General features: G+C 43.9%; 1 protein-coding gene across 1 annotated transcript in view; it reads right to left on the minus strand.

Annotated features, from left to right (window-relative positions):
- Nucleotides 1-1786, minus strand: part of fam20ca (FAM20C golgi associated secretory pathway kinase a) — a 34153-nt gene extending 32367 nt beyond the window's left edge. Inside the window, exon 1 of the mRNA XM_063902943.1 lies at nt 437-1786. Within this exon, the coding sequence (XP_063759013.1) occupies nt 437-990 (554 nt within the window). The 5' untranslated portion in view covers nt 991-1786. The remainder of the gene's footprint in view (nt 1-436) is intronic.
- Between the last annotated feature and the right edge of the window lie 15403 nt (nt 1787-17189).

The raw sequence follows: 17189 nt of genomic DNA on the forward strand, positions 1-17189 counted from the left end.
AGGCAGTTTAGTTGACAGATTTTTAAACAAACATCAAGCAGGATGGTTACTCGTAAATTGTGTGCACAATAAGGTAAAATGGCATGAGAATATGAGAGGGGTGCATGCAGCAGATTGACATTACATTGACGGCAGATAAAACTGATGGGGTGGATAGAGGAACTGGTTGATTTGATGATATTTAAACAGACAGACAGACAGATAGATGCACTGGCAGATGTCTCATATTACAGGACATTATGCAAAAGTATGTAAATTGGACAAACACTATAGAGGAACAAAAAACAACATCTCAAAACAACTACTGCATTGTAGACATCAGATAACATCTTTATGGCAGTGCAGAATGCTTTGCCATTAACAGTAAGAAATGGCAAAGCAGTCTGCACTGTCCCACTTGTAACCCTTTAAGTTGAACAAATGCCCATCAGCTTACCATCCTTGGTTCCCTGTTGCTCTGGGATAAAACCTGATGTCAGTGTTGAGGTTGAACAAAGTGTCATCGTTCGTGAGGGATGGAAGGTCAACCTTGTATAAAGGATGATCAAAGAGAGCGGTCAGTCGGGAGACAGCGTGGGCAGGGACGGTTCGACCCCCGCTGGCGTCTCCGATGAGCAGCTTGTGGTCCTCCGCCTTATCCCCTGACTGTCTCATCCGCCGGAAGGACTCCGCTCTGTCGCCGGCGGCTGCTGTGATCTTTTCCAGGGAATGCGATGTGAGGTTGGAGCTCGGCTCGTTGCTGAAATCTTGGAGGATTCTCAGCGTGTGTTTGTTAGGCCAGTCCGCTTCAGCCGCCGATCTGGCGCGCTGCTTCCCCCAGCCCTGCGCTTCCCCGCCCGGGTGGTGAGCGCACTGACAGCCGCTGTCCCCGCTGTCCGCTCCAGCCGCCCGCTTCTCTAGTTTCGGTAACAGGTCTATCATGATGTGCATGGTGCACGCTACCAGAAACACCATGAGTATCAACACTCTGAATTTACGAAACAAAATCATCTTAAAATGTATATTCCTTACGCAGAGAAAGCTTTAAGAGCAGCGCACCTTATACGCAACGACATTGACGTCCAACACTGTTATGCGATGAAAAAGCAGCGATGTTGGCTTGCAGATTTACTGTAATCATTGCACACACAATGCGTGTCAGCATATGTTAACAACTCCATGATTTGCTCAGTCTTTATTGTTTACAATAGTCCAAATTCTTCATTCCCAGTCAGACAGGTGGACTGACCGACGCATTGTGAGCTGTGGACACTTCACTGGCAGCAGCTCAAGAAGTGCGTCTCATTCATTGCCTTGTTGTGCAGGATACAGTGCAAGGAGGACGGACCACTAAAGAAATCGTTAAGAAAATGTACCAGAAAGGAGGGAGGAGTGGGTCCAGTTAAAAACACCAATGTTCTTCCTTAAATCTGCTTCCTTGTATCGCTGCCAGCACGGAGTGAGATGTCAGATGTGTCATAACTGGGGGAAAAGTAACAGGAGGGATAGACATAGTCCACAGAAACAAAGCCTTCCTTGTATTTAGGATAATTAAAAAAAAAAAAAAAAGTGAAATTGCATGAAGATAGGTGATCCGCTGAGATGCTTGGATGCTGTCCTGCTCCTGCTGTCTCGAAGTCAAATCAGAGACTGGCTGGCAGGTGCAGGGATCCTGCTTGTCATTTGCCCACCCCCTCCGCTACACCGCCTTGTCTTCCTTTCAAATGTTCATCCAGGGTGTGTGTGTTAAATATTATGATCGTAGCCCTCTGAGCCAAGCCTCGGTAACGTCACGAGGAAGAGGCTGGCTGCGTCCTGCTGAAGCACTGGTGACATAAAGGCGAGCTTCAGGGAGGAGAAGCTGTGGACTGAAACCCTGTGAGGTTGCAACTCCCCTGTCCACAGCCAGAGGGCGTTGGCACAGCCTGGAACACACCGCTGGATGTTTAATGTATGATCTGAAGGACAAAGCGTGTGCAGACCCACTGTACGTACGTCCCTATACGAAGTGCACAATAAGCCGGTCGTTGTTTTAAAAGTGGACTCAGGGGGGCCTGACGGGTCATTGAATGATGAGCCAAGGGGGTCACCAGCAAAATCAGGAATTCAATGTTTCAGTCATGAGAGGTTGACACAAGAACAGATGATAGATACTATAAACCGGCATATGGCACTAAAGTCTGTTTTCAGACAAGTTAACACATGCCAAACACTCTCTCTCTCTCTCTCTCTCACACACACACACACACACACACACACACACACACACACACACACACACACACACACACACACACACACACACACACACACACACACACACACACACACACACACACACACACACACACACACACACACACTTAGATAAACAATTGTTAGAATCTATATTAGGCTCCCAAGAGAAAAGGCAGCGGATTTATAAACTCACACTGTAAGCAGAAATGCAGAGAAAATGCCAGATGCGTGTGATTGTGGCCTCCTTTTTAAACGCATACACACAGGCACCGTACACAAAGTAACCTAGATATTGGGATCTATTGTACACCTAGACACGTTTGCTTCAGTGTTGAAGAGCCTTGTTTTCAGTTTAAATGCATTCAATTTACAATGATTTATATAGCAGAGTAAAGCTGTTGAGTCATAGTTGAGAAGCTAAGAAATCTGAATATGCTACACATCTTAGCAGTAAACACATTTATCAATTAATACACTTTTTTTTAAGTCTTGTCTGTTGGTCTTTGTAACACATTAATATTTTTCCGTAGCACTATGGCATGTCTACTTCATAAATGAAACAGCAATGTATATAAAAATATTTGGGCTGTCATAATTCACAATACACATATCAAAATGTATATAGAACATTTATTTTATTTTTAATAACAATAATGATAATGCCATCAGGGAAATTCATGTTTAACTTTGTTTTCTGGACTCAAAAAAGAGATAGATCATAATTTATAAACATGAAATAAGGAGATTTGTATTATTTAAACAATATTAATATATCTAATCAACTTCACCTCAATAGAGGTCAAATAATCAGTCATCTTTTAGCCATGGTTTGGTTTCCTCCTGCTATGAGAAGTAGTTTTTTATAGAATATGGATACTTCACTAATTTCACAAGGTGCATGTGATCCTGTAAATCTTTGTTTTATTTGACTGATGTATATTATAATACAATCCGTTTTTTATTGTCCACAAACCTCTCCATGGATGTTTCACATTCAAAGCACACCTACCCACCTTCTCAGAGGCTATTTATTTCAATTTGCTGATTAAGTGAAACACACCTCTCATTTACTGTAAACCACAGGGGGGACCAAACACTAAGAGCAATTACTGCAGCCTGCACTTATAGCTGGGGCTGGACTAGACTTCCCTGAGACTGTGCAGGATTGAATGAAAACATTTTAAGTGCCATGGAGTTCATTCAAGCAGCTGATTTCAGACCGCCAGACAAAAATATGCAAACACACTCCAACAATCTAACCATTTTATCACACAGCAGACAGGCTATGCTATGTTGGACAGAAAGCTAGAAAAGCTAGGTGGAATCACAAAGTAATAAAATGAACAAATTATACTTTTTCTTTCGGCTTCTGTGTGTCTGGCTTACCAATTGAGCCCTGCTGGAAGAGCTTCACTTGGCTTCAGCCCCTCCTCGCAGAGCCACTGAGCTGGAGTTCATGCCACTGCCAGATTTATGCATCTAAATAAAACAGGATCTTAAAGCTTACAAGCAAACAAATTGTTCTCTCAAAGGCGAGCCTACTGTCCCAATTCATCTCGTCCTCCAAACAAAAACAAATTGGCACACGCAGACACGTTGAAATCGACAGATACTAAAAGGTATTTTACGTATGACATAATTTGCTTCTTCTCTAAGATTAAAGATAAAAGGTTCACCACATGTGAGGCATCGTATATCTTATATTGGGAGAAGTCTGAGCCTGCAAGCTACAATTTCTCCTGGCACAAAGGAGTTCCAGACCTACATCAGACGATGAATCATATTTATGGTTGTTTGCTAGAAGCAGTGCCGCTGCTAGCCATTTTGGTGCCCTAAGCATAATTCCTTCATGATGCCCTCTCTCGTTTGTGTTTGTGTGAGTGGGGAGGGGAGGGGGGAGGGGAGAGGGGGGCACCATCGGTACCTTTGAGTAGTATGCCTAAAAAGTGCCTCATATTTCTATAGTCTACTGAAATAATTTCGGCCTTATAATTATTATGACGATTTTTCATTAGGCTATTTTTGGTGGTGCCCCCTCGACACTTGGTGCCCTACGCACAGCAGTTGTCTACTCTCCAAAACATTACTTTTTCCCTACTATACTAAACTAAAGGTTTTAAAACATACTTTCCTTGTTTTTTTTTTACCAAATGTCACGCAAACTGATCGAGATAAAGTATCACAATTAGTTGATTCTGAAAGCAATTGTATCGTACATGCTCTTGGCAACAAATCAACTAAAAGCACTTGTGGAAAAGAAAATTGAGAGATTCAGATTTCATACCATTTTCATCTAAATGAATGTGGAATTATAATGTCAAGAAGGTAACAAAAGAAAACATTTAATGTGTCCACAGGGCCTGAAGAAGGCAACCACAACTTCACTTTTTCTGTGGACTCACGCCATGGAGTCAAATTCATTTAAAAGTTAAAAGTGCTCCAGGATGAGCCATAAGTATTTTGACATTTTATGAAACATCAGGAATGAAACATAAAATTGCAGGTCGGTCTTTTTATATTCAGGATGATTAAGTGAGACCAATCTGTATGGACTCTCATTAAGTCCCAAAATAAACACACTTACGCCTCAGTACAGCAACAGAAATGTATTTCTTTTGTCATACCTTTTTAACATTATTTTATAACTTGATTTAAGGGAAATGTGACAGTTTTTGTTATTAATGAACTAATTAGTTAATTAGTAGTTTTTTCACTTTTTATAATAATGAAATTAATCTTATTTTAAGATCAAATAATGTATTTTTAATCTCAACCAATGTGAGTTATATAGCAACTGTGCCTAAAAGTTGCCTAAACTTAATTTATTTTAAGAGTTCAAGATTTTTCTTTCAAGGGCAATATTTGCATAACATTTGTTCCCTTTGCTTACCTTCGACCCGTTAAAGGAGAAGTGACTAAATATGGAGCAGTTCAGTTACACAGGGACCCAAAGTCTGCAGCTGGTCTCATATCATTTTGATTAGCCTTAGCTTTTAGAGAATGATTCACCTTGTATTTAAAATAAGATGGGATAAGAGGAAAGGGGTGAAAACATGAGCGAAAACTAAGGATAAAAAAATCAATGTTTACTCTGGATTCAGGTCTGACTTGGCCCCTTTGGAATCCACAGAGAAATATTTTGGTGTCTGCCTGTATGTCTGAGTGTTTGACCCCGGGGCTCGTCTGCTCCTCAGGTTGGAAGCAGACTTTTTCAAAGTTCAGCTCGAGCTCCCAGACCTCACCAATGTCAAAATAATATGCATGAATCAAGGTTAAATACAACAACGTAGACTGATAACTTTAGCACCAGATTATGGCGATTTATTTTTCCTTTGAATCCAATGAATCAAACATTCACAATATCTTTCTCTGGGGAGCGTTAATAAAAAACTCCTTTTATCGCTGCGTTCCACGAAAGGCCATAAGCTCAATCACATCTAGACCTGTTAGGCGGTTTTATGAGCCTGATGATTTGTTAACAGCTAATTTCAAACTGAGGCATAAATGGCTGCGCAAATGTCACAAGTATAGAAGTTGTAATTGGAGAATAATGCGAGCGAGTTATAGCTATAAAAAGGTTGTTTTGACAAATGGCTTATTATCGAGCACTGCTGGTGGGGTAAAATAAAGGAGGGTGTGGCCGAGCGAGTCAGAACAAGTGACAGAGAAAGAGAGGAAACAAGTGTGAGGGAGGGTGTTGAGTTGACACATTTATTCACTCGACACAGAACAAGCTGAAAATGGCTTTCTTTTGGGGCCATTGTGTGAAAAGGGCCCACAGCTGACTGCAAGCTTCTGCACTGTTTTCCTTTATGTGTCAACCATTGCCAGAAAAAACAATCTTAGCGTGAGTAGCGACTGAAATTTGTGACTTTAAATTGAGAAGTTCTTTCAGTTTAAATTGTTCTACAATTATTTTAAACGTAACGTGGTGAATACATTGGTGTCACAGGCCATATTTCATATGTGAAATTCAATCTGAAGCATAACAGTCACATGGATTGAATTTCAATTTTACCCTGTGCCAATCACAGCAGGACGCAGAATTAGAATAATGAGACTACAGAGGTCCCGCTGTGTTGATCTCTTTATCTCAATGACTCAATGACTCAATTTGAGCATGGGGATTTTAAATCAGGGGCTGGTAGGGTGTGACCTTGGAAGTTAGGGAAAGAGGGGATAGTAATGTGTGCTTTGTGTGATTGGGTGTTTATGAATGGACTATTTTAAAAATCAGACCTGACAGTGTTACAGAACGGCCAGCCCATCTTTCATCACCGTGCCCAGGTAGTGAACTCACATCTGTCCATCAAAGGCCGGCACAGTAGTTGACACCTTGTTGTCAGCAAAGGTCCCACATCACACCACTATCAAAGCCAGATGATAGATGTCTGCCTTTTAGTTTTACTCTGACGTGACTATTAATATTAAATGAGCTCAGTTACAGGGATGATGGATGATGAAAACGGTGTCATTTTACTGTATATGCAAAGACATACGAGTTAGGCTTTCTATGTGGAGGTGGTTCTCCTAAGTGTTCGAGTATCTTCCTGCCTTAACTGCAACTCAGACCAACTGATTAAAAATACCTGAATGTGGTAAAGCAACTGTTAATGTGGTTATTATTTTAGTAGGAAATCTTTATAACTCTTTTCTCTGTTCTAGTCTTTGTTAGTGATTAAGCCCATGCCTTCCAAACACCTGAAGGTGCTTACTCCACTGCATCACTCACCTTTAAGGATGTCATGTTCATGTAGCACCTGGGACCTCTCAGTAACACGGCAGCCTCTCTTGCTGATGTCCTGCTCACCTAGAACAGATACAGGACAGACTTTTAGTAATGCCTGCTCAGTCATATCATAAATCATGCAAATCTGACATCATTGTTGATTAAAATTCATCACAATTCTGCGCTGGCAGGACACCTGGTCAAAGCAAAAATGCTGCCATTGAGGTATGGACACTGTTATAAAAACAAACAGTGAGGGACTGTATCATCTGCTCAGAAATGTGCTGGTGTCCACTGCACATCAACAAACCGTAACCGTAAACACTTACTTCGAAAGCCTTCACGTTTACTTCCATACTGTACCTAAGCATGCTCCATGTCACATGTTTGTTTTTGCCACAATTGACTAGAATGAACAGCAAAACTAAAATATTGAACTGAGCAATGACTCTGAAGCACTAAGTCAAGTGGGAAAGATATTGTAGAAAGTGTGTCAGAAGTAATGTGTGATTTGATCAAAAACACATTATGTGAAGTGTTGTAAATGACCTTGCCAAAGAGACATAACACTGTGCAAGTTGTTCAATATATTTTTCCCCTTTTTACCAGCTAATGTGGATTAGATATTGACCAAAGAGAAGTTGTAATGTACAAAAGAACCTGCAATAGCACTCTTTTACACCCCATTGTGTGAAACTGCACCAACAGATTGTTAGAAATCCAACATCCAGTATGTCTCCTGAGAGCTTATTGATTCCATGTTAATGATGGAGTAACAAGACTGAAGATCTTGAACTCTTAACTGTTGCACCTAATGCCTTCATTCTAACACTGGAAGAGGGGCAGAATAGTGGCTGAGTCGTCCGTGAATCGTGTGATTGGTTTCCCAGGAATAACCCTGCATCCATCTATGCAGCTGTGAGTCAGGGGTCAGTATTATCTTCCTCACATTTAATATGTGTGTGTATGCATGGTTGTGTGTAGCAGTAGTCTTTTATAATATAAATATAATATAAAGGGTTGCTGATTTTAGCCATAGCCAACAACCTGTGCCCTCAATTAATCAGCTTGCAAACGAACACAGAACACAAGGTGAAAAGAACATGTTTTCAATTTCTGTTTGAGTTATTGGTCATTACGCTTATCACAGAAACCCATTTTAATGACATTGCACTTGGGGACAGAGGAGAAAATGATTTATTATTGTTGCACCTCCGGCTCCTTTTTCACAATGCATATTGTTAACATGGGAATAACAATTGCTGAGGATCACATTCAGCAGCTCGGAAGGTTAAATAAGCACCTTGTCCAAAGCTATGACAATAATACACAGCAGTGAGAGGGGACAGGTCTGTGACCACTCACTGTAGCAGAACCGAGTCTTATATTTCAGCGAAGTTATTGGGTTGCAGTGGTAATATATGTCGTATTAGCTCTCTGGATGTCAGAATGTGATGCCTCAGAGGGAGATCATGGTCTGTATCTCCTCCAGCAGGGCTGAAGCTGGAATCCTGCTCACCCAAACAAAAGTAATGCGCATGAGTGAATAATGATGATAATGTTAGCGAGGTGTCAGTTCCGATAATACATGCTTGGGATATTGCCTTTAGCTCGCCAGACACAAGTCTTAGAGTCACAGTTATTCTTGCCCCGGGTTTGGAAGCTGTCCAAATAAAATCCAGCAGATGGAATAAAATGATGAATTGCTCCTCATGGCCAATAGACAAATCAACGCCAAATCAATGTCTATTTGGAATAGGGTTAATAAGTGCAGTATATGGTGGGCAGTTTTTCTGGGAATGGTCTAATCAAAGGTCAATGAGTTCATGTTTATAAGGTAGCTGTGCTAGTTTCAATTCAAAGAACCAGATGGGAATTAAATACTGCAACTATTTGTGTATTTTGCTGTCCCAGCCAAACTAGGAGGTCCAAAATAAACCATACTTCCAAGGAAAAAAAACATTGATCCAGTACCCAGTTGTTAAATAAGTAACTCAAAGTCTTCACAGGGCAGGATGGAAGGTTCATCAAAGGAGACTGCTGTACGTTTCCCATTTCCAACCAACAGTCAATCCTGGTTTCCTTATGCAAAGATATAACTCTTTCCATACCAAACCCTAACCAAGAGGTTATAATCATCATCATAAAATGGACTTGTAACATTTTTGAATAGCGGTTACCAACAAAAATGTTTCTGTTCTTTAACTTGGAAGACATAGTGATATCCTGCCACCATTACTGCTTAGGAAAGTCAAAAACCCATATTCAGCATGAAAAACAATGCAAATGTGTTTAACAGAACAAACTACTCATAGAGACACAATGTGTTGCCTCCTCCTGAAGCTACTGCTAAAGGAACGGATAACTCATGATATTCTGGCTTTTCAGTTTGGATATTTCTCATACAAAAACGGTTAAAAATGTAGCACTGTAAACTTTAATCATAATTGAAATTTCTGTCCCAAGAAACATTAGGATTCATCCTCTGGGTCCATGACTTTTTAGCTATAAGCTTGATGCTGACAATGTTGACACTGTCAAAAGTGTTGGTCGACCTCCAGTATTGACCTGAAGGGTTGCCAAAGCTTATGAGTCATTCGTCCGGGAACATGAATATCAGTGCTGAATTGTACCACATCCTGGTCAAACCAACAAACACCATTTTCTTGTGTAAAAAAAATTGATACCGGTTTTCACGAATGTATGCAACACACTGTGTTTTAAAAGGCAATATGAATTCTAATCTCTGTGCTCCTGTTTGGATAAGATGACCTGGAGATAGTTTTACCTGCAGTGCCAGGTTAGCACGACATGTTGTTGGACATCGGAAAGCCAGGGTTCGTATGATGATGTGGCAATTACTCTCCGCCGGGGTCTGTGTGCAACAGGGCAGCAGCTGGCCCTCACTTTCCTCCTCTTGGCTGAGGCTGATTTAACAGGCTGTTTGTTACACAAGAGTTTGGCATGGGCATAGTCCTGTTGCTGATCCCTCATTGGCCACATCCTGTTACTGCTCTGCTCCCACTCGGTTGTTGACACAAAGGTCATTGCAGGGCGTTGGCTAAGCTTCCAAAACATCCAGACATAAAAAGCCATGGCAGAGACACAAACATAAGAAAACACATCCACACTCGCACTGTCACGGTGAACGCCCCTTTTTCGTCGTCGGCAGTCAAGCGGAACTAATTATCACTCGCATGGGAACACTCGAGCAGGAAAAGAAGACGCACGCAGTTCCGGCTTAATATCTGTTTAAAAAGACAAACGTCAGTAAAGCACGAGGAGAGTAAGAGGCGGCATTCTCATCGAGCTCTTCCGAAGTTGTGCTGAATCTGGTACCAATTATTCAAAGACTGAACAGACAGCCGGTAAGATCGCTACGTTAAGACTTTGTTGCGAGTGCCACTTGTTGATTGTTTGATGGACGCCGACGACGCATTTGAATGCTGCCGCGGGAAAGTCATTTGTGTTTGTGCACGGTAGTATCTGCTTTTGTGTTGTAAATATTCACGGGTAGTGCAGAATGTATTGTGGAAACGTTGGTTAGTCAGTTTTATTGTAGTTTGCTTAATTCAGTGATTTAGCTCTTTGATATGGAATACTGCTGTGATGGATTGGCATAAAGCCATGGTTTAAAACGTGCATAGTCCTAGATCATATGAAGTTTGTCTAAAATGAATTGCTGAAATTGCACATTGTAACTTGGTGGGAGTGAATATGTATTGTAAATATTTGTAAATATTTATATGGGAAACAATGGTGTGCTAAACATGCTGCTAACAATTTAACTGTTTAGTGATCCATGTGGTTGATCAGTCACTCATTGTGGTTCTCGTATTAGAAAATGTAGGCTAATTTAATATCTGTGATGGATTCAAGCTAAAATGATTAGCTTAACAAATGTGTTTATTTATATACATGTGGTTATTTATTTATATATATATGTGGTTATTTATACATGTGTGTGTCAAGAAACATTTTGATAAATGATCATTGTTGATTCCTGTGCCTATTTTTATAAGAGATGTGCAAATTTGTAAATGGTTGGTGTTCTCTGGTTTTTAAGGTTTTTCACCTGTACTGTCTGGGCTACAAAAGGAATAAATCGGATAAAGATACAAGAAGCCTGGTCATTGAGTGAAACCCAGTTAAAACATTCAGAATTGGTGCCTCCCTATCAAGTGGGGGTTAAGCACAGCCAAAAAAGACGGAACACTTGACAGTGAAAAACCGCCTCGAGCTGGTTGAAGAGGCTCCTAGCAAGCCAGGCTACAGCTTCTGCAGTTGGGCACACACGTGCAACTAAGTCAGCGGAGTCTACGCCCACCTGCAACTAAGTCAGCGGAGTCTACGCCCACCTGCAACTAAGTCAGCGGAGTCTACGCCCACCTGCAACTAAGTCAGCGGAGTCTACGCCCACCTGCAACTGAGTCCACGCCCACCTGCAACTGAGTCCACGCCCACAGCTTTCCAAGTTCGTTTCCAAAGCCCAAAATGGAGTCAAAGTCTCTGCAGCAGTTAAAGAAGGAGAGAACGACTGCCAAACAGCGGTTTTCCCGACTGGCAAACTCACTACTGAAGTCTTGCAAGAAAATGTCGGCGGAAGAACTGGTGGAAGCCTTCAGCAAGGTCGCACTCGAGGCTGACCGGGTGATGGAGGCAAATGAGGAGGTGGAAATTTCCTGGACTGAGGAAGAAGCGCAGGCCAAAGAGGACGTAAGTGCAGACATTAAGAAGACATCAGATGAATGTGAAGAAAAACTTGAGGAGGTGGAGCAGGCTGTCCAGAGGGTTCTATGGGGAAGTTTTGGCAACCCTGAACTGTCCCTGGCACTGGGGGCAGCTGAAAGGGAGTGTGAGCGGATGCAGAAAAAGGAATCTGGCCTGAAATTGGAGGTATATGAATTGATGCTTAGTAACCTTGAGGGGCTGGTGAGAGCAGGAAAAGAAGCCATCCGCAAATGGACTCGCTGGGTCCCAGATGAAGAGCGGCCTGACTTCCAGCAGCGCATGAGGCGTGTGGAAGGTTGGCTGCTTGACTTGATTTCAGAGAAAGCCACCCTATTACAGGCGAAGCTGGAGAATGATGGGTCCCCAGGAAAAGAGCCACGTCGGACACCTGCTATCAAATTGAAGCCAACAGTACTCCCGCAGTTTGATGGAAATAAGCGAAACTTCTACCTCTGGAAGAAGGAATGGGAGGCACTCCAAAAGCAAGGGGAACCTACCGGCTCCCGGGAGGTAAGGAAATTCCAGCTGTTGGATAGCCTTGAGGAAAAGGTAGCGAGGGACCTTCGCCTGTCAACATATGGAACGGCGGATGAAATCTTTCGCGTCCTTGAAAACCGGTTTGGAAATAAAACAGCAATTGCCCTGGAAATTGTTGAAGAGTTGCAGGCACTGCCACCGGTGAAAAGCTACCAACCCAGGCAGATCGTGGACTTGATCCAGGTTGTTGGAAAAGCCTTGTATGACCTCAGCGCGTTGGGAAACACGGGCGCCTTGAAAAATCCTCTCGTCACAAAGTCCCTGGAGAGCAAGCTGCCTGAAAGCTTAAAGAAGGAGTGGCTGGTCTATGTATCAAAAGGGAAGGAAGACGTATCACCTGAAGACAGGTTCGACATGCTCCTTGGTTTTCTGAAAAGTCAGGAGAAGATTTATGAGCAATTGGATCAATTAAGGGATGATCCCAGCAAGAGAGAGGCAAGAATCCCACAAAAGCACGCCCGAACAAAGTCCATCAACTCCTCAAGCTCCCAAGCATCTTGTGTTGTCTGTGGAGATAGAGGCCACGGGAGGAAGCTGTATTACTGCAAGAAGTTCAAAGAGCTCAGAGTGGCAGAAAAGAAAGAAGCAGTTAAGGAACTTGGTGCTTGTGGGAGGTGTCTCGAGGTTCACGGCAATGATGCAGAGTGCAAGACCACCTTTTTGTGTAAAAGCGAGGGGTGTAAAGACACTCAAGGCCCACGTCATCACTATTACCTCTGTTCCAAGGCTGGAAGAGAAAGAGATGGGCTGAGGAAGTTGAGGCCGAGCCCTGCAAGAGGCGAATTGAAAAAGTACACAGAGACCCAGGAAGAGTTCCTGACAAGCCTGGCCCCCGACTTGGCTCAGCGGTGTCGAAATGTGTTCTGTAATTCTGTCTCAAAAACATTCAGTTCAGTCATGGCGGAGAATGGTATTGATGAGTTCCCAGTCATAATGATGATCCTCGAAGTCACTGCAAATGCTGGGCTGAAGCTTGGGACCCTGATAGACTTGGCATCCGACACCAATTACATCACTCACGAGGCTGCAGGTGAGCTGAACTTGCGGAGTGAGGATGTCACGCTCATAGTCCGTGGAGTTGGCGGGATGCAAGTAACAGTTGAGACCAAGCGGTATCTACTGAAAATCCGGGTCACAACTTCAAAGGGAACTTTGAGATCCCACCAGCTTGTGTGTTATGGGCTGAATAGCATCGCAGAAGTAAATCGGCACGTGCCACCCAAGAGACTGCAAAGAATATTTCCTGACGTTCCCCTCCATAAACTGGTCCGTCCCACTAAAATCAAGCTCCTCATCAGCCATAAAGAAGGCCAGCTCGTCCCTCAGAAGGTGCGCTCCGTTGGTGACCTTGTCTTGTGGGATGGTCCCCTTGGGACGACAGTGGGTGGTTCTCATCCAGACCTTTTGGAAGATGTTACAATCACGGCCCATGGCTCCAGAACTCATTTTGCACGCTCCATGCGGACAGCAGCTGCAGAGTATAAGGAAATCATCTGTAAAGGCTCACTTGAACAGCCTCCACTCACCCAAGCCACTACGTGTGCGGCCAGCAAAGACTTCCTGGACTGGTGGAGGTGGGACAGCATTGGGGCTGCCTGTGAGCCCAGGTGCGGCGGCTGTAGATGTGGACATTGTCAACCTGGGGGGAAAGAGATGACCATTTCTGAGGAGCGGGAGCTGGAGCAAATAAAGAGTGGGTTGACGTATGGAACCGGAGATCGTCACAGTGAGAAGCCACATTGGCATGCGAAATATCCCTGGATAGAGGATCCAGTAACATTGCCCAACAATAGGAGGGCTGTCGAAGCAACATTCATGAGGACTGAAAAGGCGATTACGAGGGTCAACATCGGAGATAAGCCGGCAGGCTGCATCGCACAAGTCGCCATGCGTGAGACGGCGAATCTGCCAATGTTCAACCACCTTGCAGAAGAGCGCCGTGTGCTGGAACAAGACGCCTATGTCGATGATGTCCTGACTTCGCACAACGACCCGAGTCAGCTCAAGCAAATAACAGCTAATGTCAAAAAGATCCTGGAAGCCGGCGGATTCTACATGAAGCCGTGGGTCTACTCTGGCCAAAGTGGGAGGCCAGGACACAGAGACCTGGAGAGGAAAGAACCCTCAGTGATGGTCCTTCCAAACCAACTCTCCGAAGAGAACAATAAAGCTCTGGGTCTTGGGTATGACCCAGAGAGTGACAAACTTCGCATGATGGTGGCTGTGAACTTCTCTAAAAAGAAAAAGAAAATGAGATTGGGAGAAAACCTGTTGCAAGATGAAGTAAGGGCACGGGTGCCAAATCCACTCACTCGTAGAGAGCTCCTAAGTCAAGTCTCTGGACTGGACGATCCCCTTGGTCTTGTGACGCCTGTCAAGCAGAAGGGAGCCATCTTGGTGAGGAGAGCTTTCCAAGAAGCAAAGGGCAAAGATAGTCCATCAGAAAATACATGGGACGTACCTTTGTCTGAGGGCCTCCGGGAAGATGCCGTCTGCCTCTTTGAGGACTATGCTGAGCTCGGTCGGGTGAGTTTCGTCAGAGCCTTGACACCTCCTGACCCATCCGCTGAGCCCTGCGGTATCACATTCTCCGATGGTAGTGAGCGCTCGTACGGCGCTGTGTTGTACCTGCGGTGGAAATTGCCACAAGACGTGACCATACGGCTAGTTGAATCCAAAGCCAGGCTGACGCCGTTAGACCATAAGGGGGACGCTGTCAAGGCTGAAGTTTGTGGAGCTGTCTACGCTGCCCGTCTGAAGAAGTATTTCCAGAAGCACTGCAGAATTCGTGTGGAGAGGTGGTACCACCTGGTTGATAGCCAGACAGTCCTGGGGGCTATCCAACGCGAAAGCTACGGCTACCAGACGTTCTTCGCAAATAGAATTGGGGAAATTCAAGGCAGCACGAACGTCCAAGACTGGTGGTGGATTCCTGGTCCACTCAACATAGCGGATATTATTTCCAGAGGGGCAAGCCCCAGAGAGTTGGATGAAGGCACAGAGTGGCAGCTGGGTCCTAAGTTCTTAAGTCTCCCAGAGAGTGAGTGGCCAGTGAAGTCCGCCAAGGATGTTGCTGCCGAAGCGGGAGAGAACCTCACACGCATCCAAAAGAAGGCTTTTGTTGCTGCCCTTACCCGGGCTGGAGCAAAGCAGGAGCCCAAGCAGGAGTCAAGGCAGGAGCCCAAGCAGGATCCAACTTCGACCTCCGCGGATCTGCATAGGCCACCAGCCGAGGTTGCAGCTTCAAGCCTGTTGGATAGCAAGCGGTTCAGTAGCCTAACACGACTAATGAAGTCACTAGCGCTGGTCTGGAGGGCGGCAAAGAAGTTTCTTCATTGCAGAGCCAGGGGAAGACCAAAGTGGGAGGCAGTCCCATTGGTTGGCATCATCACTACGGCCGAGAGGGAGGACTCATTCCGAGATCTGTGTTTAGCAGCACAAGAAGGAGTTACCTTCCCCAGCACCACAACAGACCGGCTGGTTGCGTACAAGGATGGAGCTAGTGGGCTGTTACTGTGTGGAGGCCGAATACAGTATTTCAAAGAAGACTGCTTGGCTGTTCCACTGGTTCCTTTCGACACCTGGCTAGGAACTCTACTGGCACGCCAAAGTCATCAGGAAGGTCATGAAGGGGTTGCCGGGACTCTGTTAAGGATGCGGCAAAAGGCTTGGGTCATCCAAGGTAGAAGGCTGGCCCAGAAAGTTGTCAACCAGTGCATCCACTGCAGGAAGGCAAGAGCTCAAGTATGCCAACAAGTGATGGGTGATCTGCCAGTAGAAAGGTCAAGACCTGCTGCGCCATTCCAGTTTATATCTGTTGACTAGTTTGGACCATACATCGTGAGAGATGTTGAGATTCTTGTCACACCAAGCAACTGTACCTCCGTTCAGCATCAAAGGCCAGCGACCAAGTCCTCAGAGAGGTCAGAGAAGTCAAATGGGGTGGTATTGCGAAGAGATGTCAGACGGCTGGTAGTCCTTCTCCCTGTAGAAGAGCAGAATCCTCACTGTTTAGGTTCACCTTAAAGTTTGCAACCTATCTGTCCAAGTACAAAAAGGTTGAGTGGGAGGTGTCACGGTGAACGCCCCTTTTTCGTCGTCGGCAGTCAAGCGGAACTAATTATCACTCGCATGGGAACACTCGAGCAGGAAAAGAAGACGCACGCAGTTCCGGCTTAATATCTGTTTAAAAAGACAAACGTCAGTAAAGCACGAGGAGAGTAAGAGGCGGCATTCTCATCGAGCTCTTCCGAAGTTGTGCTGAATCTGGTACCAATTATTCAAAGACTGAACAGACAGCCGGTAAGATCGCTACGTTAAGACTTTGTTGCGAGTGCCACTTGTTGATTGTTTGATGGACGCCGACGACGCATTTGAATGCTGCCGCGGGAAAGTCATTTGTGTTTGTGCACGGTAGTATCTGCTTTTGTGTTGTAAATATTCACGGGTAGTGCAGAATGTATTGTGGAAACGTTGGTTAGTCAGTTTTATTGTAGTTTGCTTAATTCAGTGATTTAGCTCTTTGATATGGAATACTGCTGTGATGGATTGGCATAAAGCCATGGTTTAAAACGTGCATAGTCCTAGATCATATGAAGTTTGTCTAAAATGAATTGCTGAAATTGCACATTGTAACTTGGTGGGAGTGAATATGTATTGTAAATATTTGTAAATATTTATATGGGAAACAATGGTGTGCTAAACATGCTGCTAACAATTTAACTGTTTAGTGATCCATGTGGTTGATCAGTCACTCATTGTGGTTCTCGTATTAGAAAATGTAGGCTAATTTAATATCTGTGATGGATTCAAGCTAAAATGATTAGCTTAACAAATGTGTTTATTTATATACATGTGGTTATTTATTTATATATATATGTGGTTATTTATACATGTGTGTGTCAAGAAACATTTTGATAAATGATCATTGTTGATTCCTGTGCCTATTTTTATAAGAGATGTGCAAATTTGTAAA

This window comes from Eleginops maclovinus, chromosome 16 (genome assembly GCF_036324505.1).
Source record: "Eleginops maclovinus isolate JMC-PN-2008 ecotype Puerto Natales chromosome 16, JC_Emac_rtc_rv5, whole genome shotgun sequence".
NCBI classification, from domain to species: domain Eukaryota; kingdom Metazoa; phylum Chordata; class Actinopteri; order Perciformes; family Eleginopidae; genus Eleginops; species Eleginops maclovinus.